General features: G+C 44.5%; 1 protein-coding gene across 5 annotated transcripts in view; it reads right to left on the bottom strand.

Annotated features, from left to right (window-relative positions):
- The window catches only part of RRBP1 (ribosome binding protein 1), a 214,478-nt gene that overhangs the window by 98,322 nt on the left and 91,454 nt on the right, over nucleotides 1–24,702 (bottom strand). For all 5 annotated transcript variants that reach the window (XM_084854812.1, XM_084854811.1, XM_084854813.1 and 2 more), the window contains 2 exons: nucleotides 21,504–21,657; nucleotides 3,207–3,348 (listed from right to left, as the gene is read on the bottom strand). In XM_084854812.1, coding sequence (XP_084710938.1) covers nucleotides 3,207–3,348; nucleotides 21,504–21,657 — 296 coding nt within the window. The remainder of the gene's footprint in view (nucleotides 1–3,206; nucleotides 3,349–21,503; nucleotides 21,658–24,702) is intronic.

Here is a 24,702-nt window from a genome sequence, read left to right as displayed (position 1 = left end):
AAAGAAATGCCACACAAAACACACACACACACACACATTCCCAAGCACACCACATACACATAAAACCCAGGCGCACGCGCGTGTGCATGCGCGCGCACACACACATTATAAACACAGGGGGAAGGCTGCTGAAATCTAGGGAACTGTAGGGATCTGAATGCCTCTCCCATCCCCCAGTTATCTCCACTGAAATTGGGGTTTCTCCACTACTACTATCAGCAGAAAACAGCAATCTTGGAAGTGGGATCACTGGTGGTTAGGAGAGGCTTTTACCCCTCCCATCCCCCAGGGATCCCCAGCAAGATAGAACTGAAATGTTACAGTCAACGTGTGTGAGGCATATCCCCACAACAGCTGGGCAGCTCTGCCCCCCCCAGTAACACCGCCTGCCCCCCCCGTCATTCTCTAAGCACAGGTTATTCTCCAGCGTGGCCAACTGTTTCAGCCCAAGCACAGTCTCGAAGCGTACTGAAATGGATAAAAACAACAACGGTATCCTCTACAGGGGCCTGGTGCTGGGTTTGCTACAATTCTATTAAGCACCTTTCTCTTAAGTCTGCCTATAGCAGCACCAAGTACAAGATCTGCCCCAAACCATTTGGATTCACCAGTTAGTTACCAGTAGTAGATCAACCACAATGGTCCTCTCCCCCTGTAGAGGTTAGGAGGCACCAATGACCATGACTGTTATCCTTTACTTATTGACAGCATTTTACTTCAGCCAAAAAAGGCTCCTAGAGCAGCTTACACAGATTAATAATAAGACAGTCCCTGCCCTCAGTCTTACAAGGTTGTAAGGCTGAGAACAGTGAATGTCTTATTATTTCAGCACTCAACACAAAAGGAAAAGGGATTGGAAGCAAAACTCATGGTAACCATTTTTCAAATTGAAGTGTATAAAATATGGCAACCTTGATTAGTTCAGTGTATACTTTTCATTAAGATACACTAGGTTGCCACTAGTTCTTCTCAAATGCCTCCACCTTCCACGTTTTCCAGAAATCTGACTAGTCTAACTTGGTATTTTGACGATGGTGATAAGAGTCTCGCTGACTATAAAGGTTAAGTTGGTACTGGGCTGAGAACCTAAAGAGAAACAAATGGGAGAAGTGGAAACCTACTTTATCTAGCCTGGACTCAGAAATACAAGCCAGGTTAGTATCCTCATATCCTGGATTGCGGTTGTTTTTAAATGTACCTACCTGGCATTTGGCAAGAGCATCAACTGACGTGGTAGTACAAACAACCCAGGTTTCATTGGAAGGACAAGAAATCCTTCCAGTGAAATCAGACTGCTCTCACGGGGTCACCATCATTCCTCACCAGACTAGCCCCACCCTCCAACATACCTGCCACTGCCCACAGTGACAATTGGGACAGCCCTTACCTCTCCCTCATTGTCCATCCTGTACCCATCAAGAGCACACCGTAAAAACAACCCAACCCAACAGGTATAAAAGATCCCACAAACCACTGAACAGAAACTCCTTAGTAGCAAAATAAGAGAGCAAATCCTAATTAGAGAAAATGGCCACTATGGCAAGAAGCTGTGTTTCTTAGAAGTTTCTCACTCTACCTTTAAGTGTTCCTGGCCTGTAGGACGTGTGCCAAAAAACATCTTTTAGGTTATCTGCCAGCCTTGCTAACAAGGTACAGGGGTGGGTACATGCAGCACATTTCCCTTGACCAGCTACCTCTTAAAAGGGGGATCTGACACCCAAGTCAGGAGACTGGGCAGGGGTGGGTCTGGCAGAAAGTGGAGGCGGCATTGCTCCAGACCAGAAGCTGATCCCGTGAAAGAGCGTAAGGTGCAGGAGTTCCCCTTTGGGAGTTTCAGTCTGTATGTGAGTGACAGAGGCACAGGCTAAGGAAAGCAGACAGCTTATAGGGTTTAGTTCGTCATTTTAGTGTATCCTCTGTTGCTCCCTTACCCTATTTGTCTTGTTAATTGGTTAATAAAGTCATTTGGTTAACAATTGGGTTTGTGTGGTGTAACTGGGAGGTGTCTGACCAAGACCCAAGGGAGGGGATTACCCCACATGTGGCCTGACCACTCAGGAGCACTACCCAAAATAAGATCCGAATCATAAAAGGATGGTAAAGAGGAATAAAGCCCCTGAGGAAAACCGTTACAGCCACCTTTGATTGATTGTATCTTTGTTTATTGAGCCAAGATATGTATGAGCCTTCTGCCTACACATATAACCCCTTTGCCACAAGCCACAATTAAACCTCTAATTAACTTGAACTTAGGAAAAATGTCCTAATTGTCAGAGCAGTCAGACAATGGAACCAAGTGCCTAGGTTGCTGGTGGGCTCTCCATCACTGGAGGCATTCAAGCAAAGACTGGCCATCCATCTGTCAGGTCAAAGCTGGATTCATGCACTGAGCAGGGGGTTGGACGTGATGGGCTGAATGGACCCTTCCAATTCTATGAGTTGAACTGTAGTTTCCCATTTAATCTGAACCAGGAAACTATGCTTACCTACTTTGGAACAAACCAAGATATAAAAACGTGGTTTGAAGCTGGTTTAAAATCTTGGCTTTATTTTAAGCTGGCTCATACAAAGGCTTTCTGTGCACAAGCAAATTGCTCGTGCATGACTTGGTGTAATAAGCCAAGATATGAGTGTCCAACTTGGCTCATTGTCAAGTACAGCACTTGCTCTACAATTTAAAGTCCTGAGTAATGGAGGCAACAATTTTAAACATACCACTTTTGGGGACCTAGTGGCTCTCACCCACAATTGCCCCTAGTCCAGCACACAGGTGGACCAGTCTTCTATCCCTCTCCTCTCGCAAGAAGGATCAATCAATTAACTCCCACCACCGCCATATTACCTAGATCAAAAATTAGGGCTATTGCCCATGTTATACTCCTAAATAATCTCTTGTTCAGAAAGGGAGGTGGGTGGGTTAAAGAGCCTACCTATGTCTTTGAGGGAATGGCTCTACCAAAGGTAAGTGCCAAGACAAAATTTTGGTTGCTGGTCACACCAGTGAGGAAGAATTTATAGACCCCTTTGTTTTTATTTCAGCAGGGGTCTGCTGTCAGTGAATGGAGACAATGTTACTGACCCTCCAGAATTCAAGATATTGCCTCTGTTAAAAAAAATTAGCTGATGAAGGCTACGCTTAAATTTCTGTCAAGAGGCAAGCAAATGTCTTCTACCATTGTAATTTAATATGCACAACATGGACTCACCAGCAAAACTGGATTGCTGCTGCTCTTGTGCCTTTTCCAGCTCTGTCTGCAAGCTCTGACAGCTGGCCTGGGATTTGCAGAGTTCCTCACCAATCTCATCCAAGCTTTTCTGTAGTGGAGCTTCATTGTCTTTCCAGGATATCTGCATGAAGGAGATGGGGGAAAATTAAGACAAAAGCTAGCATATACCTAAGTACAGGGTTAGTTTTTAAAAGCTGCGTAACTTCTAGCATGTCACAAGAGGGAATTGTTGTCTTCAGAATTCCTTTCCTGCTCTTAAAAAGGTGTCCCCAACCAGTCGTGTCCGACTCTAGGGTGTGGTGCTCATCTCCATTTCTAAGCCATCTGAAGACGCTTCCATGGTCATGTAGCCGGCATGACTGAACACCGAGGTGCAAGGAACGCTGTTACCTTTCCCGCCAAAGCGATACCTATTTATCTACTTGCAATTTCTTGCTTTCAAACTACTAGGTTAGTAGGAGCTGGGACTGAAGACGGGCGCTCACTCCGTCACGCAGCACTCGGGTCTCGAACTGCTGTCCTGCCAACCTTCCGGTCTGCAGTTCAGCGTCTTAACCACTAAGCCACCGCGGCCCCCTACCTGCTCTTACCAAAGCATTAATACAGTTAGGACAGCTTCACAATTGACAATATCACTGGTATTAATAAAACTTGGTCACATATGAAACATATATGTCTGTTTGACACATGTACACTCATTGGAAAGCAACAACTGCCACAGCTTTCCAATACATATACTTTCATAAATAAATACCACATTCATATCCTCCTTTTTCCCAAGAAGCTCAGGAGGTTATTCCATTTTATCTACACAACAACCATGAGAGGTAGGTTGGGCTGAGAGAGAGGTCCAAGGCCATCTAGTGAGTTCTATAGATGAACAGAAATTCGAACCAACATCCCCCAAACTGATCACTCAATTCCATCACTATTTTGAACAGTGAATGAACAGTATACATGAAGTTTTCCTACATGGAAGTACATAAGAACTATATTGCTAGTTTATATCAAAGTTCATCTAATCCAGCATTCTGCTATCAATAGCAGCAAGCCAGATTTTTCTGAGAAGCATAGGTGTTGTTAGGACAAGGCCCGCCTGGGCATGGCTCCCAGATCTTCTGAGCTGTGCTCCTGATCTTTAGAGCTGTTCCAAGTGCCATCATCTGCCTTAAGACAAGCCTGCTTTTTACCTCTCAACTCAAAATCCTTGGAGTTAATAGGAGACCTTAGGGCTCACTCCCTTAGCAGACCAATAGGGAGTGAATGCACCAGCCTTTAGAGGGGAGACTGCCACCTTTCCTTCCACACTGTGCTCATTGTTTTTTTCTTTCTCCCCAACTTTTATGCTCCTACGTGCCGACTACTGGGAGCTTGCTTGCAATTAAATTTTGAAGAGGGAGAGGGAAGGGTGGGAAGAACTCCATGTGAAATAGTGGTATCTCACATACCATCTGATATTACTGCCCCAAACTGAAACCTTCACCTTCTGTAGAAGTTCAGTAGCTTCAGCATAGTGAAGGATTCAGTCAGTCTCCATAAGTGTCTTTCTTCCCCTCCAGTTTAGGTTTTTCTAAACAGCTGTAAGCCTCAGATTATATCAAAAGGAGGGTTAGGACTATGTGACTTCATGATCTAAAAAATGCTTTTAAATAGGCTTTAAAGTTTTTAAAAAGCAAGAAAAAGCCCTCAGCCATCTCACCTCATAAAGTTCATTTAAGTATGTGCAATCCTTACAAACCCTCCACAGCCTCCTAAATTCCTCTGAAGTGCTACCTCTCTGAAAGGAGCCATTTGGCTTGGGGAATTCTCTTTTTACCCCCTCCATCTCCAACCACTATTCTTCTTTTCTTCTTTTTCCCTTCCTTTCCCAGTCCTGTTCTGTCTTTCTGTTCTTTATTCCACCCAGAGCATATCTTGGGGAAATTTTAAAGAGAATTCTCTTTGGTGGCAAGAGAAGTTCTGAACTGTATTTGACTTTATACAAACAGACAAGAGGGTTTGTTGTCTCCTTCTCACTCACTCACTCAAGTCTTTGAGAAAAGTGGGTTCATGTGGTTGCAGAGAAACAAATCTGGGCTGTTTTGTTTGTCAGTTGCCATTATCCAGCAATAGCAAGGGTTGTAGCCCAGTGGTCGAGCACATGCTTGGCATGCAGAAGATTTCAGGTTCAATCCCCAGCATCTCCAGCTAAAGATAGGGAATAATCCTGCCTGAAACCCCAGAGAACCGCTGCTGCCAGTCATTGTTGACAATACTGGGCTAGATGGAGGTCTGACTCGGTATAAGGCAGCTTCCTATGTTCCTATGGACAGAAGGCTTTAATAAAAATAGGAGGGGCGTGTTTTTTTTTAACCTGGAGGGGAGATAAATACTGCTCACTTATACAATCCTACGTATGCCTACTCAGATGTAAGTCCCATTATGGGGCTTACTCCCGGGGAAGTGTACATAGGATTCCAGCACAAGTTACTTTTGCAGTGAGGTTTGCAGCCTGATCTTCTGCATGTTTACTCAGAAATAAGTCCTGAGTTGTGAGCATGGTACTGCAGGTGTAATACACTGCCCACCTGATTCCAGTCTAATGAACTGATAATCCTTTCAGCCCAGTCCTATGCATGTTTTGTCATTTGTGGTTTTCTTTTTCCATTTTGCATGGATGAGGGAAAGGCACTTAGTACATGGTCAGAGTTTCTAAATAACTTAGTTCTAGTTTTGGAAAAAGACTCCTTGGATGAATCCTGGTGAAGTCTTGGCACAAATGAAGTTATAGGGAGGAAGATACAATGACAACTTGTGCATAACAAGGAGGAGGTAGAGGAGAGTTCCACAAAACAAAAGATCTGTTTTTATGAAGAATTGCTGGAGGATGGAAGAATGAGGAAGGAACAGAATGGGTTGGGGGAGGCTGTAGGGCTCAGTGGTAAAAGAGTGCTCAGAGGCACTCTATAGTTAAGAACATAAGAAGAGATGTGCTGCATCAGGCCAAAGTCCATCTACTCCAGCATTCTGGTCACACAGTGGCCAACCAGCTGCCCATGGGAAACCCACAACCAGGACATAAGTGCAAAAGTGCCCTCCCACCCATGTTCCCCTGCTGCTAACATTGGTGCAATGTTTGAACCCCAAGCAGAATCAGGCAGTCTTTGTGTCTCAAAATAACGTATTTTGGTTTAGTTGCACTAAATGCTGCAGGAGGAGGGAGGGAGTGTGGTTCAATGACTTACAAGTCCACCTTCTAATCCTAGGGCACATTTTTACCATGGGCTCCCCTCACTGTGCTTTGGGGGAGGGCAAGGTGGGACCATGAGATGGCCATTCTTCCATTGCCAACAAACTTAAAGCTTTAAGCTAGATTTCAAGCATCATAATTCCTTAGTCCCTGCTCCTGTTCTTCTGAAATGTTGCAGGTTCTTTGCCTAGGGACACCTCTATGACCTGTGCATTTTCATACAAATTTCCCCAAAACCACGGGGAGGGTGTGTGTGAAGTGAAAGCAAATTGGAGAGTTCCCCTTCCACATGAACTGTTGCACCTATCCTTCTGAAACTTTGCTGGTTTCTTACTTAGGGACACCTCTAGGCTGTCTGTAATTTTCAGAACAATGGTCCACAAGGAACGTTCGTCATTCTAAGGAAGAGGGAAATGATCCCTTAAGGAACCCATTCCTTGGAAGATGAACAAATATCCTTTCACACCGAGGATGTGCCTTCGGGGGGAGGGGGGCTTGTGGTAGAGGGAGATTCGATCAGTAGACACATAGACAGTTGGGTTTGTGATGGGTAGGGATGGTGGAGAATTCCGTGACGGACCCCAATGAGGCCGGATTCTAAAGAATCCAGCCCCTTGGAGTCCGTGGTGGAACTGAGCACTTACCTCCTCCTCCCTCTGGAATCCTCTTTGGCTGGCTCCTGCTTACGGCGATCTTGCGGAGCCTCGAGCTGGTTCCAGAGCGCCAGCGATACGGCCGCCATTGCCATATCGCTGGCTGAGGGGGGCTGTCTCCGGATGCAAATGGCGTCCAGTACGCCATTTGCAGTTGTAAAGGTCTTAGTTTAAGCTAAATGCAGCCATTTATGCCTGCATTTACCTTAAACTAAGACCTTTACAGCTGCAAATGGCGTACTGGGCACCATTTGCGCCTGCAGTCAATCCCCCACAGCCAGCGATACGGCAATGGTGGCAATATCGCTGGCGCTTCAGAGCTGGCCAGCGGCTCTGTGGAATTGCCATGGGGTGGAGCTGGCCAACGAGGATTCTGGGGGGAGGAACGGATCGCCTCCCCCCGGGGCGGATTCCTGGCCAGAACGACAGGTAGGGAATCCGCCCATCCCTAGCGATGGGCGTGTAGACTGCATGGTGAATTGCCTCCTGGTGCAAAAGTTGCAGATATCACGTGCCATCTAGATAGTGCTGGGGTGGAGTCAGTGGTTGTGGTCTATGTTGGTTTCCATGTGGAAAACGTAGTCGTGAGGTCCTGGAAGCCAAATTTAGGACGCTAGGTAGGAGGTTGAAATCCAGGACCACCAAAGTGGCTTTCTCTGAAATGCAACCTGTTCAACACACAGGGCCATCTAGACAGGCAAAGCTGAGGAGCCTCAGTGTGTGGATGAGATGGTGGTGCAGGGAGGAGGGATTGAGATTTGTTAGGCACTGCGGAATGTTTTGGGGCAAGCTGGGCCTGTACAAGAGGGATGGGCTCCACTTGAACCACAATGGAACCAGATTGCTGGCACTAAAGGGTGGCAGAGCAGCTTTTAAACTAAACCCTGGGGGAAAGTTGACAGGAGCTGGGAAGCATCCGGTTCAGGTTAAATCAACGGGATGATGATGAAAATGTCTTTAATTGCCCAAATGTAGAAGGGGAGGAAATAGGCCAGGAGTACATGGTAGAACATAATAGTCAAAGAGGCCAAAGTCCAATAGAAAAAGATGCACATGCCAGAAGCACCTGGGAAGGGACATTATGTATAGGTGTTTCTGTGCAAATGCTAGAAGCCTCCAAGCCAAAATGGAAGAGTTGGAGTGCTTGGCTTTAAAGGAAAACCTGGATATAGTGGGCATAACAGAAACCTGGTTAAACAAAGAGAACCAGTGAGATACGGTCATCTCTGGATATAAATTCTACAGGAAGGACAGGGATGGGCATACTGGGGGAGGTGTTGACCTGTACATCAAAGAGGGCATAGTGACGAGTGGACTAGAACACCTAAAAGGGGTAGGCTCTTCCACAGAACCACTGTGGGTGACAATATCAGGCTCCAAAACTAATTTAGTGCTAGGAATGTGCTATCGTCCCCCAGACCAGAATGCTCAGGGTGACCATGAGATGGAAAATGAAATCAGGGAGGCCTTCAAACAAGGAAATGTTGTAATAATGGGTGACGTCAATTGCCCCCACATTGATTGGATAAATGCATGTTCCAGCTACAACAAAGAGGTTAAATTTCTCAATGCCTAAACAATTGTGCCCTTGAAGAGGTCATGGTCCTCTTATGGATCAGTAACTGCTTAAAGAATAGAGCACAGAGAAGGAATAAATGGTGAATTCTCCCAATGGAGGGAAGTAAATAATGGGGTCCCACAGGGGACCCCTGTATTAGGACCAAAGCTTTTCAACCTGTTCATAAATGATCTGGAATTAGGAGTGAGCAGCGAAGTGGCCAAGTTTGCCAATTACACCAAATTATTTAGGGTAGTTAAAACAAAAAGGGATTCTGAAGAGCTCCAAAAGGACCTCTCCAAGCTGGGAGAATGGTCATCTAAATGGCAAATGTGGTTCGATGTAAGCAAGTGTAAAGTGATGCATGTTGGGGCAAAAAAACCCAACTTGAAGTATAACCTTTTGAGATCTGAGCTAGCAGTGACCAACAAAGAAAGAGATCTTGGGGTTGTGGTGGACAGCTCAATGAAAATGTTCACCCAGTGTGTGGTTGTTGTAAAAAAAGGTAAACTCCATGTTAGGCATAATTAGAAAAGGAATTGAGAATAAAACTGCCAATATCATACTGCCCCTATACAAATCTATGGTGTGACCACACTTAGAATACTGTGAACAGTTCCGGTCACCATACCTAAAAAAAAGATATTGTAGAGCTGGAAAAAGTGCACAAAAGGGCAACTAAAATGATCAAGGGCTGGAGCATCTCCCCTATGAGGGAAGGTTACAACAGCTGGGATTGTTTAGCTTGGAAAAAAGGAGGGTAAGGGGAGACATGATATAGGTCTACAAAATTATGCATGGTGTGGAGAATGTGGATCAGGATACATTTTTCTCCCCCTCTCAAAATACTAGAATCCAGGGTCATCTTATGAAGCTGATTGGTGAGAGATTCAGGACAGGTAAAAAGAAGGACTTCTTCACGCAGCACATAGTTAAACTACCACAGGATGTAGTGATGGCCACCAATTTGGATGGCTTTAAAAAGGGGTTGGACAAATTCCTGGAGGAGAAGGCTATCAATGGCTACTAGTCCTGATGGCTATGTGCTACCTCCAGTACCAGAGGCAGTGAACCTATGTACACCAGTTGCTGGGGAACATAGGCAGAAAGATTTTGTCATGCTCGTGTCCTGTTTGTGGGTTCCTGGTCAACAGCTGGTTGGCCACTGTGTGAATGGAATGCTGGACTAGATGGACCCTTGGTCTGATACAGCATGGCTCTTCTTATGTTCTTAACATAGCGATATAAGTATGTCCTCTTTTGGAGACCCTCAAAATGTCAAGGCTACCCTTGCACAAAAACTCCTGTGGCTATCATTCTGCAATTTGGCAGACATGGTGTCCTCTGATGGGGCAATGAATCCTGAAATTGTTATCCAATTCTTCCGAAGAATAAAAATGTTATTGGCAGTTCTCTTTAAAAGAAAATCAAAATATAAACCCTGCACTTATTTTTCTGTCATTGAGTAGGTGTAATCCCCTTCTAGGGGGCGACTGTGCCTGAAATTATCATCTAGTTCTGACCAAGAGAACTAGAGAACTAGAGACCAAGAGAAAAAAGTTATAGGGTTTTTTAAAATTTCCCATGGTCAGTGCACGCACACACATGCAAGCACACCACATTTATAGATGTATGTATGTACATACGTACGTATGTAAAGATGTGCACTTAAGACTGGGATAAATATATATGTACATGGAATTTTGTGTTATGGGCCTGTGCCCTGGATCTTTTAAGAACCTAGCAATGCCTCTGCTCAAACCAAGGGTGGTTCCTCCATCATGGGCTATAGGGCTAAGCATAGTTTGCCCAAGTTGGGCTGTAACAAAGCTGTGGTATAAAGCTTCTGGTCTCCTCCTTGCAACCATGCCAAGGGAGAGGGGACTGTGTCAGCCTAAGGCTTGCTGTGGCGTCTTCCTGTAATGAGAAATCATAATTTATCATCACCTAAGAATACAACCACTGCATTAATCAAAGGTTTTGTTTTTCCCATTGCTGTGCTGTCCCTCTTTCAGATTCCAGCAGGAAGAGGGAAGGGATGCAGTAATACAGTGATCCCATTAACCAATCATGTTGTCCTCTTTGTTGTCTTCTCTCAGACTTAAAGAAAGGAGAAAGAAGCACATGACAAGACTTCTAGCCTCCCATAAATGTCTCATACATCTACTCTCTGTAAGCCCTTGGCTGGGAAGCTTCGCACAATGGCTGTAAATCCTTCCTGGAAAGCCTCCCCTCATAGCTGACTGGAGCGCTATGAGAAGACTGCCCTGGAGAGCTGGTGTTACATTGCTAAGAGTAAAAAGCCAAGGCTGAGCAAGAAAGGCAAAGCCTGGGTCACATGGTCATGGCTCTGAATTTTTCTCCCATTTCTGGAAGAGACATTTTGGGTGTCTGCTTGTGTAGCACGGGTTGTGTCAGGAGCATGGAAAAGAGGGGGATATTGCAGCTGAGTGTATTAGTGTTTGGCACGAAGGAGGGATGGGACTTTTCTTCCTGTCGCCTCACTTGCCTCACTTGGCGTTCTCCTCACACCCTCCAGCTCTTCTCTGCAATTCCCTAAATTTATTTGTCTACTGCATTTGTACCTTTCCACAAAATATGCTGAAGGTGGCTAATGACAATGAAATCTACAATTTAAAAACAATGTAACAAACAATAGGAAATATATTAAAATCAAGTAAGACCACATTTTTTAAAAAATAGCGAGTTAAAATATCATTAACGTAAAACACAAAAGAGAAGAAAAATCACCTCTATAGGCCAAACATTTGTTTAATCAGAAAGGTTTTTGTGGGCATGGCCCGTGACTGACCCAAGACGGACAAACAAGTCCCTTGCTCCTGCTTCCCCCCACCAGCAAACTGCCCTCAGAGGTGAGGAAAGCAGCACCAAGGGCACAACCCTGCCTATGCATGCTTAGACAAAACAGCCCTACAACTCCCAGCATCCCCAGCCAGCATCTCTTGGAACTACTGGCCAATTGTACAACGATACTGCATAGATGGTCCAGAGCCTCTCTTCTCAGGCCTACAGCTTGTTGTGCCCGTTCAATATTCTTGCCTATTATCTGCAGATCAGGGTATATTTTGCCACCAATACTTTGCTCAGGTATCCCTGCGCCTCTCATTCTGCTAGTCTGAGAATTCGAATAGTCTGGTGTTGATTACAATTTTACAGGCCCTCTACCTTATCTCGCAGATTTGCTCAGAATGCAGTCAATTTTGTGTCTAGCAGATGGAGCACATTTGGTGCACCTCTTGTAATGCACCTCAGAGTTGTTGGGTGGCTGGGGGATGCTGGGAGCTATAGGATTTTTTTTCTGCCTAAACATGCCTAGGATTGTGTCCTAAATATACCTTTTTGGGTGACTGAAGAGTGGTATGAAGGAAAACTTAAGACTCCCTCCGCAGAGAGATCTGAAAACCTATTTTTCTCTTGGGAAGCTTTCAGACTCCCCTCCTTACTAGACAGGCCAGCCCCCCCCCCCCCAATATGGTGCCAGGCTTCTAAAAACCCCAAAGGAAACAGTGCCACACAGGAGAATGAGAATATGAGATCTCTATTTCAACAGCTCTGAGGTCAAATGCAGCATGATGGACAGTACACCAAAAGAATCCCTATTCTGTCCTTGGCACTTGCTTTCAAGAACATATGCTCAAAACTAGACAACTGCTGGATGGGACACCTGGTCAGGGTGACAGACTACTGCAACAATCAAAGGCTTTAGCGTAGTCCATGAAGCAGAAATAGACGTTTTTCTGGAATTCTCTTGCTTTCTCCATGATGCAGCGAATGTTGGTGATTTGATCTCTAGTTCCTCTGCCTCTTCGAAACCCAGCTTGTACTTCCTGTAGTTCTCGGTTCGCATACTGCTGAAGCCTAGCTTGTAGGATTTTGAGCATCACCTTGCGGGCATGTGAAATGAGTGCAATTGTGCGGTAGTTTGAACACTCTTTGGCGTTGCCCTTCTTTGGAATTGGAAGGTAAACTGACCTTTTCCAGTCTTGTGGCCATTGTTGAGTGTTCCAAATTTGTTGGCATATTGAATGCAGCACTTTAACAGCATCATCTTTTAGGATTTTAAATAGCTTAGCTGGAAGACTGTCATCTCCACTAGCTTTGTTGTTAGTAATGCTTCCTAAGGCCCACTTGACTTCACTCTCGAGGATGTCCGGCTCAAGGTCATCAAGGATGTCCGCACTATCATGGCTATCAGGGACATTCAGATCTTTCCTGCATAGTTCTTCTGTGTATTCTTTCCACCTCTTCTTAATCTCATCTGCATCTGTTAGGTCCCTGCCTTCTTTGTCCTTTATCATGCCCGTCTTTGCACAAAACGTTCCCTTGAGATCTCCGATTTTCTTAAAGAGATCTCTAGTCTTTCCCATTCTATTGTTTTCTTCGATTTCTTTGCATTGTTCATTTAAGAAGGCCTTCTTGTCTCTCCTTGCTATTCTCTGGAACTCTGCATTCAGTTGGATATATCTTCCCCTTTCTCCCTTGCTTTTCGCTTCCCTTCTTTCCTCAGCTACTTGTAAAGCCTCATCAGACAGCCACTTAGCTTTCTTGCATTTCTTTTTCTTTGGGATGGATTTCGTTGCTGCCTCCTGAACAGTGTTATGGACCTCCGTCCATAGTTCCTCAGGCACTCTGTCTATCAGGTCTAATCCCTTAAATCTATTTGTCACCTCCACTGTATATTCATAAGGGATATGATTTAGGTCATACCTGAACGGTTTAGTGGTTTTCCCTACGTTCTTCAATTTAAGCCGAAATTTTGCAACAAGAAGCTCATGATCTGAGCCATAGTCAACTCCAGGTCTTGTTTTTACTGACTGTATAGAGCTTCTCCATCTTTGGCTGCAAAGGACATAATCAATCTGATTTCGATATTGACCATCTGGTGATGTCCATGTGTAGAGTCGTCTCTTGTGCTGTTGGAAAAGTGTGTTTGCTACGATCAGCGTGTTCTCTTGGCAAAACTCTATTAGCTTTTGTCCTGCTTCATTTTGTACACCAAGGATATGCTTGCCTGTTATCCCAGTGATTTCTTGACTTCCTACTTTAGCATTCCAATCCCCTATGATGAAGAGGACATCTTTTTTTGGTGTTAGTTCTAGAAGGTGTTGTAGGTCTTCATAGAACCGATCAACCTCAGCTTCTTCGGCCTCAGTGGTTGGGGCATAGACTTGAATTACTGTGACGTTGAATGGTTTGCCTTGGATTCGTACTGAGATCATTCTATCATTTTGAAGATTGTACCCCAGTACTGCTTTTCCCGCCCTTTTGTTGACTATGAGTGCTACTCCATTTCTTCTAAGGGATTCTTGCCCACAATAGTAGATATGATGGTCACCTGAATTAAATTCGCCCATGCCTGTCCATTTTAGTTCACTGATTCCCAAGATGTCGATGTTCAGTCTTGCTATCTCATGTTTGACCACCTCCAGCTTACCTTGATTCATTGATCTGACATTCCAGGTTCCTAAACAATATTGTTCTTTACAGCATCGGATTTTCTTTTCACCACCAGACACATCCACAGCTGAGTGTCCTTTCAGCTTTAGCCCAGCCGCTTCACTCTTTCTGGCGCTACTTGGAAATACCCTCTGCTCTTCCCCAGTAGTATATTGGACACCTTCCGACCTGAGGAGCTCATCTTCCGGCGTCATCTCTTTTAGCCTTGTGATACGTTCCATGGGGTTTTCTTGGCAAGAATACTGAAGTGGGTTGCCATTTCCTTCTCCAGTGGACCACATTTTGTCAGAACTCTCTGCCATGACCTGTCCGTCTTGGGTGGCCCTGCACGGCATAGCTTATGGCTTCACTGAGTTACGCAAGCCCCTTCGCCACAACAAGGCAGTGATCCATGAAGGGGCAACTGCCCTAGGTGGACCTTAAAGAAATACCCAACTCCCAGCAAAAGCTAGGCCACAATTGGCTTGATCATGCCATTGTCGGTTCTATTATTTTATGTATGTATTTATTTATTACATTTATATACTGCCCAACAGCCAAGGCTCTCTGGGCAGTTCACAATAAAAGCATAAAATGCAACACAATAAAATATAATGAAAAACTTTAAAAGTAGCATATAAAACCCCAAAGCAGTCACAACCCAGGGAAAGCCTGGGTGAAAAAGTGTGTTTATAGGATGCACTTGAAAGATGCCACATTTTCTGCCTCATGAACTGCATGGGGGTTTTCCAGAGGGTGGGTGCTGCTACAGAGAAGTCTGCCATTGGGGTTCTTCATGGCGACATTCCTTCCATTTTGGAAAGGCTAGCAAGGCCTTCTCTCCTTCATGTCACCTCATGAATGGTGACAAAGTAGTGGAGTGGACCTAAAATACCTGCCTTGAGTCAAACAGCAGTTTGTGGGGTGGGTGGGGTCTTGTCAAATAACTCAACTCAGCATCACTCAACTCAGTTCTTATCGGGAAGTCAAGGTTGTAGCCACGTTTTGGGTTTTGCCAACCAAAATTATTCACTGGAAACTTCAGGTTCCAATGAAAACAGAGATAGGTGGTGACCTAAATATATGGACCTGAAATGAAAAACAGGTTGTTCCAAATATGTACAGAGAACAGATTTTGGAACTAGCTTACAATATTCCTTGTGCAGGCCATCTAAGAATGAACAAAACAAGAAAAAGGCTAAAGAGTCAATTTTACTGGTCAGGTATGGCATGCCATATACAAGCCTATTTCCAGTCATGCAAGGTGTACATAAGTATGCTAAAAGAAAACTGTGAGTCTGGTGTTTTGTTTTAAAAAGGTGTGTCTAAACTTCTTCAATTGGGTCCTGTGCATTATAAGAACATGTTTAAAAGATTGGATCCTTAAGGTACCAGATCAACACTTCAGAACTGGTGTTAAACTTCAGGAAAATAAACTAAAGGAGAAGTGTGGTGAGAAAGGAAAGGGCTTTGCAAATAAAGCAGGCCAACAAGTTCCTCCAATGGGTAAAAACTTTTTTACTCATGAAGAAACTTAAAAATATGGGATTTAATTTTTAATTAATTACCTTTATGAATTAATGACCATTCCATCTCAAAATTACCATATAACTTATAATTTTACATGCACACCGGCCATTTTTTTTTGGGGGGGGAAATGTATGTTCCTTGGGACCTATTAAACGGGTTTTAGTTTTTTTAATGGGGTTTGAAAGCTTAATTGAATACGAATAAAAAAGGTTATTACAATGTTTTTTATTAGACTGATAGATGTTTAGTTATGTGGCAAAATGTGTTGTCATGTTCTTAGGAGCAGCCGCCATATTTAATCCACCATTTTGAACGTGTTGCCCTATATATATTTTTTCTAGATTTTTAGTATGTTGTTTTTAATGGTCTAAGGAACATTACACTGAAGGAATTATTTCTGTTGCGATTAGTTCTAAGTCAAGCCCTATTTTTTACTAGACTATAGGTATCCTGAAACAGTTACACTGGTTTCAGTGGGGAACATTGTGCTTGCAGCAACACTGTTGAATGTGTTTTTCAGAATGGGAATTGCATGACTATGGTTCAAATTAAAATCCTATGTGTTGGTGGTCTAGCAGGTTATGCACTGAAATGGTTACAGACTGTGAGTAACGCAAATACAAAATTGCAGAGATGGTTGTGGATTCTGCAAAAGCTTAATTTTAAGGTAGAACATATAGCAGGTAAACACAAGGTAATAGCAGATGCATTCTCTAGGAAGAGACTATTAGAACGTGGCACACAGTATCCTTGAGTGGAAGACTGTGTTCTGCTTGTTTATAAGGTGTGTGTGCGTGGGGGGGGGGGGGGAGATGTGCCGAAATACCATGTAACTGTTGCTGTTCTGTAACGTTTACTTGTGTGGGCCTATAATGTATCTGAGTAGGCCTGAGGCCTTACTTTGTTACTGTCAAAGTCCTGTGTAGTAGATGCTTAGTGAAGTTCTGAAGCGGGAGAGAGAGAGACTATCGTTTTGAATATTGTTAGATGAGGCCAGGATCAGGTAAATTCAGTTCTCATTGGCTGGGGATTCTAGCTAGGTGGAAAAGAGCATTTGGGAAATGACAGTTAGAAGTTTTGTCAGTCTGTGAAGAGAGGCAGAAGGTCTGCTGGTTGGTGATATAGAAAGACTAAGAGAAATTGAATAGCTGAGGCCTGAATATTACGTCATTCCTTCTCTGTAGGATAACTGTACATGGCTGGTGAAGATCAGGAGTAGGGAGAGGATGGCTGTGCTATGCCAGGAGGCTGCCCTAAGATCTTGCCAGAGAAAGGTTAGAGAACCAGGCAGTAAAAAACCAGATAAGCTGTCCAAGCAGCCAGAAATACAACAGGAGGATCTTTGGGAGTCAGAGGAAGACTGTATCCAAGAGCTGGACCTGGTTGTTATATCTGGCCAGGGTGGAGGTTTAGGGAATTTGGCCTGAGGTAAAAGAAGTCATTAAGAGGCTTGTATTAGTAACAGTGACTGGGTTAAGATGTCACAACAACCCACAGTGGGTTAAATAAGACACCATGGCTTATTTAGCTCATTGTTGGTTATCGTGTTGTCTGTCAGGCTTAAATAAGAAACTCTGATAACCCATGGCTTGCAGTAAGGGTAACTTAACCCAACATGGGTTATTGTGTTATCTGGCACTCAGCGTGGCTTATTCCAATTGCCTACAGAGTCGGCTGGCAAGAGCAGCCAAAACTACTGTGGCCGTTCTGCTCCAGTCTGCAGAGCCCTTTTTCTGAGACCTGACAAGCAGCCCAGGGACAACTGCAGTGAAACAAACACAGCCTTCCATGATACTGTGCTTTCCCCTAGTACAATGACAACCTCGCGCTATTGTGCTACCTCGCAACAGCAACATTACACAATGACATGCTTCCCTGACCACTACTTTGAAACTGCACAACTTGGAAAATAGGGGAATATGGAAGGAACTGCTCACTTTTCCGTGGAGAAGCACAGTTCCGTGATTATCCACTATAGCATCTGGAGGCTCCCCATGAAGGCACCCCACCTGTGCAATTTTGCCCTATTCCAGCAAACTGTCAGGGAGTTATAGCTCCCACCCCTTTTTCCTTCTCTGGTCACTTTTCCATGAAGAAGAAAAATGGCTGGGGTGGGGCGGGAATGCACAATTGTGCTTTTGCGCAATTTTGCTTTAGCACTAAAGCACTGTAGCAAACTGAAGCAGCTTTGCCAGCAATGTTGGGATGTGTGTGAAATGTGCAACTCCACTGTATTGCTAAAACGCTATAGCGTTTTAGTGATTTTGAGGCTTTATTGCCTTTCAAGGCTTTATTGCCTTTATTGTCTCAAAATCAAAATGGCTATGGGGGGCCTTTGGAGCAATTTCGCTTTAGGGCTAACACGCTATAGCTTTAGTGCTATGAACCGAAGCAGCTCTGCCAGTAATGTCTAGGGTGCATGTGTGTGTGTGAAACGCACAACTCCATTTTATTGTCAGCAATTTTGATGATAATAAATGTGTCTATGCCAGCAATGGCTACGGGGGGAAATGCGAAATTGAGGGTTTTGTTCTAATCTGCAACCCCCCAAGGGTTTATTTGGGCAAACCCTTTTTTGCTGCACCTGGGATTTTCCCTCTTCTGGGGTAATTGTGGAGGGTTTTGATGGTGCATCGGTCCCTCCTGACTAGGGGAGGCTGTTTGTGAAGTTTGGTCCTGATCCTGCACTTTAGAGCCCCTATCCCCTTGTCAGGGTGATGCTGGAAGTGCTGAATTAAGCCCCTGTACTTCACCCCACACCTCTCCCCTCCCCTGGGATATTGTGGAAGGTTAAAACAGGCTGCTGCAATGTTGTCAATAGGTGAAACAGTGCCTCTGCTCCAGTGGGAGGCCTGCAGCAGGACAGGGGGACGAGGATGTCTTAGATGACGCACAGTAGCTTAATAAGCTACTCACTACTGTCGTGTGGTGGGGCATCCTGGATTATTTAAAAAATAAGCTACTGTGAGTAGCTTATTAAGCCACCATGGCTTAGAGTGATGTCTGAATGTGGCCAGTGTCTCTTGTGTCCTTAAGAAGTGTTAGCAAGTATTCTTTTGAAAACCCCAAAGTAAATATTAGTACTACCTTATGTACAAAAATATCCCTTTAACAAATTACCTTAATAGTTCATCTTGTCCCTAGTGTTGGTGCCTGTCTCACGCCTAAGGCACTTATATCAAGCTACTAGGAGGTTTTAAAGTATTCAATGAGAATTGATGGCAGCAGAAAAGGGCCAAATGGGGGGACCCTGAGTTATAGTGGCAGAGTTTCTTAGGCCCCAAAATATAAGCATTTGCTGGAAATAAGAACCCACATAGGTGGGATTGTCCATGGAAGGCCAGTTTCCCCATAGATGGTAGTGCTAGGGAGAGAAAATGCCCCAGAGTCACCTTCGGGGGAACAATACCACCCTGCTGGATGCTTGAAAGTAATATAAAATGTTCATGGAAGATGAAGAGTAGGCAGATCACCAGTGGAAATGTCCTTCAGGATACTTGGAAAGGTTTAACAAAGAAGCCAGCTAGTTTTCTTGGTGAATGTCTACGAAGGGACAGTGTGTGTGTGTGTGTGTGGGGGGGGATGTTAGGGCTGTATGAGGGATGCACTTCATGCACTTCATCTATGAGGAGAACAGCCAAAGCAGTGAGCAGAAGTCGGGAACACACTGATGCTTTGTCAGTAAACTGGGTGCTGCAGAACATTTTGGGAGAGCAGTAAGGTATTCCTAGACGAGGTGCATGAAAGTAGAAACCAATCACTATACACCCACAGAAACAGCAGTGTATCTGAACATCTGTGAGCCAGATCGTGTGTTAATAAACCAACGATCTTTAAAACAAACCATGGGTTCACATTACCTCTGAACTGGCTGGGAGACTATTGTGGAATCTTTATTCTCCACAAAGCTAATCTCCATGTATCAGCAAAATAATCTGAAGCCAGTCTTTCCCACACTCCTCACCAAAGCACAAGTATCAGAGTTCTTAACTATGGGCTCACACTGTAATTTATGTGGTCAGTAAGATCTGCATTCAGGAAGGAAGGGATTCAAAACAGATGAAAAGATTTTACTAATACTGTGTCAGCTTGTCTGAAACAATTAAATATACATATTAAGTAGCTGCTGTTCCTTTCAGGTTCAGGCTCATTCACATACCTGAATAATCTGATAAAGTCAAAACATGAGACAATAGCCATTAGTAATGCTTTTGTAGCAATGGATTATGATCCCCTGACTTGATATCCTATTTAACAGCATACACATGATGCTATTTTGAGTAGTTACAGGTGTCCATTTTATCATACTTCAGGTTTTAGCAGTTAGCAACAAGCCAGCACTCTGACTTCCAGAAGTGCTCTAGTTGAGGAACATTTCTCTTATAACCCACGAAGTTGCTTTGTGCAAACCTTATATGAGCCGGACCAATCAGGCTCATATAAGCTCAAAATGACTGTCAGGATCTGCTCAAGCTGGGCAGCTCTGCAGCTCTACCTGGTGGCCAGATACAGAAGGCAGCTGGGTCCACACTGCAGTACTTGCAGTGAGTCTGCAGGTGCTCACAGGCCCTCTAACTCAGACTAGCTGGGAGCCTCAGGAAGCCCTATGAAGGGCTTCCTCTTCCCCCCAAGCTTTGCAACAGCAGCACAAGTCTTCATGGTGGCAGCACTGTGCTTTTGCCTCTTGTTCTTGATCTTGCTATGCCTTGCTGATACTCGACCTTTGCCTGTTCTCGACGACGCCTTTGCCTCTGGCCCTGCAGCACCTTGCCGGTAACTGACCTTGGCCTGCTCTGGATACTGCTCTTGCCTCTGGCCCTGCCATGCCTTGCCACTGCCTGATCCTTGCCCGGTAACCTTGGCTCTCTGCCCACCTCCATCACCCTGGACCCTGGTGCTCTAGTCAAAGACACCTGCCGCCCATGTCCCAGACCTGACAATGGCCCTTCAGCTTCTATGAAAGAGGTGCTTTTTTACAGTATGCCATATGTACACAGATAACTCTCACTCGAGCTAAGAACCTACCATTTCAGGCATATCACAGCTACAGAGAATAGTAACAAAGCTCAAAAGCCCCCCCCCCCCCCATCATTCTTTATTCAGTCTTGAGTTATTGCATCTGGAAATTTCCAGTCACATTTTTTGGTCCAGAATTTCTGGACTTTGATTTCAGATAAGGTTCAGCATTTGGTGAGATGCAGCTGAATGTGTGAACTAACTCCACTGACAGCACTGGCCCAAGACATTTTACTGCCAGAAGCCTAGCGGCAAATTATGCCCCCTCTGCCCCCACAACTCAAGGTATACAATACCCAAGCCCAACTACATTACTTTGGCAGAAAATCCCACAAACACCTCTTCCCTTCCCTGGAAGGTATTTAATTTATTATTTTTACTAACAATCTGGTGCGTTTTCAAGGCACCCTAAGTCAGCTGCTTGAGGCAGCTGCATCACCCTGCCTAACCCTGTCCACTGAAAAGAATTATGCCAGAGATGACAGTAGAGGATGTGACACATACACATGTGGATGGGCCCATCCACATAATACGTTATCAAATGAAGAACAAGTATGTGTGAACCAGATTCAAGTAACCTTCCTCAAGTCACAAAGGGAATCTGGGCCATAATGAAGAATATTTATTTGTTTAGAGTATTTTTGGATAGCCCCTCCACTCAGTGAGTGATGTACAATCAAAATACAAAGCTGAAAATACATAAACATACAAAAAAAACCCAAACCTTTCTACTCCTGGCAGTATCTTCATCACAAGCACAGCCATGCTCTCAAGGGCACTTTCACTGAAGGCAGCTTTTTGATTGGCACAGATAGTAGCTATACATTACTAACCTGGAGCTGGTAGATTTGCCTTTCATAGGCAACGGCCTTCATCTCCAGGACCTTTTTCTGTTCTTCTACCTGTTGTAACATCTCCAACTTTTCAGTCAGCTCTTTGCCTAGTCTGCTACATTCCTGACGCAATTTGGCCAGTTCAGTATTTTGCCTGGATTATAAAAGCACAAGAAATAAAGTTTGCATCAAGCTGATTTACCATTCTGATGTAACAGAACTGAAAAATGTGCCTCTCTGCAACACTTAAAGGAAATTTACTGCCATCTTCTTTCCTTGCCCCTAATTTTTTTCTATTCTATAAGAATCTTCATGCAAACAATGAACACATATCCAGTTATGCAATGTAGAAAAATGAGGAAGTAAAACTTCTAGACATAAAAGTTTTCTCCAAATTTCACATGTAAGAAATTGTCCTATGATTCCAAAGCTCGTGAAATAAGTATTCTGAAGTAGACATACTGAGAAAGTTCATGCAACCTCAAAAATAGGAGCCAAGTGACTCAGCAGCTCAAATTAAAGCGATCATAGGACATTCTGTAATACTGAGTGATGGTAGGAAATGGAATATGTCAAGATTGTCCAAAGTATATATGACGGAACAAGTAAGAGAGGAGTTTGATCCTTACTCTGATTTGGACCTTTCAGAGGGGCTAAGCAATTATCAGTTCAGACAGATGGATTTTCAACCAGTAACATTCCTGACATGGGTATCAGGAGAAGTTCTGGAGATAGAAGACCACCAAAAAGATTTCAGGACTTTGTTACACAGTTTTGAGCTGTTAGGTTATATAATATTTGTTAATATAAAGGAGGAGGATGTGCTGTATTCTGTTAACTATTTGTTCACGTTCTGAGAAGTTTGTCCTTACTGTCAATGTAAAAATGGTCATTGTAACACATACATGTCTTGTAGACTGTTTACAACTTCGTACACCTACCTAAGAGTCTGAGGACTCCCCCTAATGCAGCAGGGGCTCAACATGAGTATTCTGGCCCTGAGGTGGGTAAAGGGCAGCAAAGTGTCCTTCCTGGCCACAGCAGAGGCAGAGCCCATGTGCCTGCTGCCAACATTGTTCTGTTTCTGTGTGCTGAGCCTGGGATCCACCCACCTATGCAGACTCTGGTTTCTTAGGCAAGAAGCCCTTTCCTTGGATTCTATGGGATGAAAAGCAACTGATGGCCTTCAGCCTTGCCTCTCTTGAGCCCACTCAGCCAGGCAGCTATCAATTCAAAGTTCTATGACTCTGCCCAAGCCTCTAGGAGCCTCTATTTGTACCAGCTGTTCTTTGATGAAGGCATTCAAACCCACCCGGAAAGAAAATGTTGGGCCACCTCATTCTACTCAGGATCTGCCACCACTGGGAGACAGAGAGCCTCCCCTGATACAGGTCTTGTAGAGCCATCTCCACCATCCAAGGCCAGTCAGAATACCTAAAAAACGCCAGTCGGGGCTTTTATGAAATTGTCAGCATTTCCCAACAAAGCATTGCCCTTCTCTAACAATGGGGAGGACCACTCAAGGGTGGCTCTCGTACACAGGCTTACCCTGAGACATACTCAGCTATGCTCCATAGGATAAGCTTTGGGGCAGATCTGGTAAAGGCAGCAGCATTGTTTTAGGAACCCTGCAGCTTTCTTCAGTCCCCATCAAACCTCTTTAGTGGAGGGAGGTAATGGCAACCATGATCCAAAAGTCCCAGTCACCACAGGCATTGTAGTCATAAGAGGCACTGTGGGTTGTATGGCTCGAAGGGATGGTATTTCAGTCTGTAAAGCTGCTACTTGAGGCTGCAAGGTCTGGAGAAGCTGCATAAGGGCTGGATCCATGGACCTGCTTGAAATTACATCTATGTCGCTCTCACTTAGGATTCATTGTTTGCTTGGCTTGAGCAAACTGCCAGGGCTAGGCTGTAGGCAGCAGTCTGGAACGTCTCAGGAACCAGGAGCCAGGACAGAACACAAACCAGAAGACAGGACTGAAGAACAAGCTATGAGTCAGGAACAAAGCAGAAAACCAGAAACACAAGACACAGCACAGCACAGTAGACCTTGCTGCTCAAGCAACATTCCACTGAGACTGGAAGCTCTCTTATATTCCAGGAGGAGCCAATGAGTTGCAGCCACATGCAGCAGTGATCAGCAATTACTGACAGTGCTCATCTACCCTTGGACAAGGAAGAGGGAGACCTCTCAAGTAGTAAGACCCAGATCTCTGCATCCCCACACTGGTTGTTGCCAATGGACGACTTCCTTGCCTTACTAGTTAAAGCACTTATAATGCAGGAGCTCCCCTAAGATCCCTGAGCACCAACTGACAACACTGCAAATCCCACACCAAGGAATTTCCTCAAGACAAAGGATGCAGATGTCACCATCTCAGTTCCTGAGGCCTTCACTGGAACACCCCTCTTTTCTCTAAGGCTCTATGTTGCCTAACTAGGGAGATGTACAGTCCCCACAAGGATCATAAGGATTTCCTAAAGTTTCCAGTTGTAGATGCTCAAGAGTCTGGAGCCATACTGCCAAAAGACAGGGTTAAATGCTTCAAGAAGGCAGACAAAAAAAAATGAACTAGCACTGTGCAAATCCCATGAGGCCTCTTCCTTGCAATCAAAGTGGGTACCATGAACTCTGTCTTAACCTGGTCTTTGATCCTGTAATTCCTACAGGGCCCCCTCTCTACCACTGAACATATGGCTTTAAATCATGTTATTGCGAATGACCTTGAACATTTTATAAAAAAGTGGGATGTACATACTTTAATAAATAAAAATTAATCAAGAGATGAAAACTGCAGACTCTGAGACAGGCGACTTCCTAGACTTCTGAAGGGTCCGCTAAGACTACTTAAAGATCCCACTACACCCTAACTACAGGAGGTGGAGCAGCAGATTCTAGATTCTAGGACCTAGAATAGGGATGGCCAATTCCAACTCCTCCCCCAGAATCCCTGCTGCCACACCTCCACAGGTACACTCACTCACATTCAAGACACACACTTCCACCCCCACCTTCCATCCCTGTGATTTGGATTATGAGCCCTGAGAGGAGGAAGGGGCTTTGGCATCACCCTCCTCCCAGTGATCATGATTCAAGTACACAGAGATGGGGTGGGGGGAGACAAGGCTAACGCCTCCCCATCCATTCCTGCTGTTCTCATGATCACTGGGAGGAGGAAGAGGATCTGCCTCGTCCT

This window comes from Heloderma suspectum, chromosome 4, assembly GCF_057233095.1.
Source record: "Heloderma suspectum isolate Gila_16-S chromosome 4, 16-S_ref, whole genome shotgun sequence".
In the NCBI taxonomy this organism is placed as follows: Eukaryota; Metazoa; Chordata; class Lepidosauria; order Squamata; family Helodermatidae; genus Heloderma; species Heloderma suspectum.
This window is presented reverse-complemented; position numbering and strand designations above follow the sequence as displayed.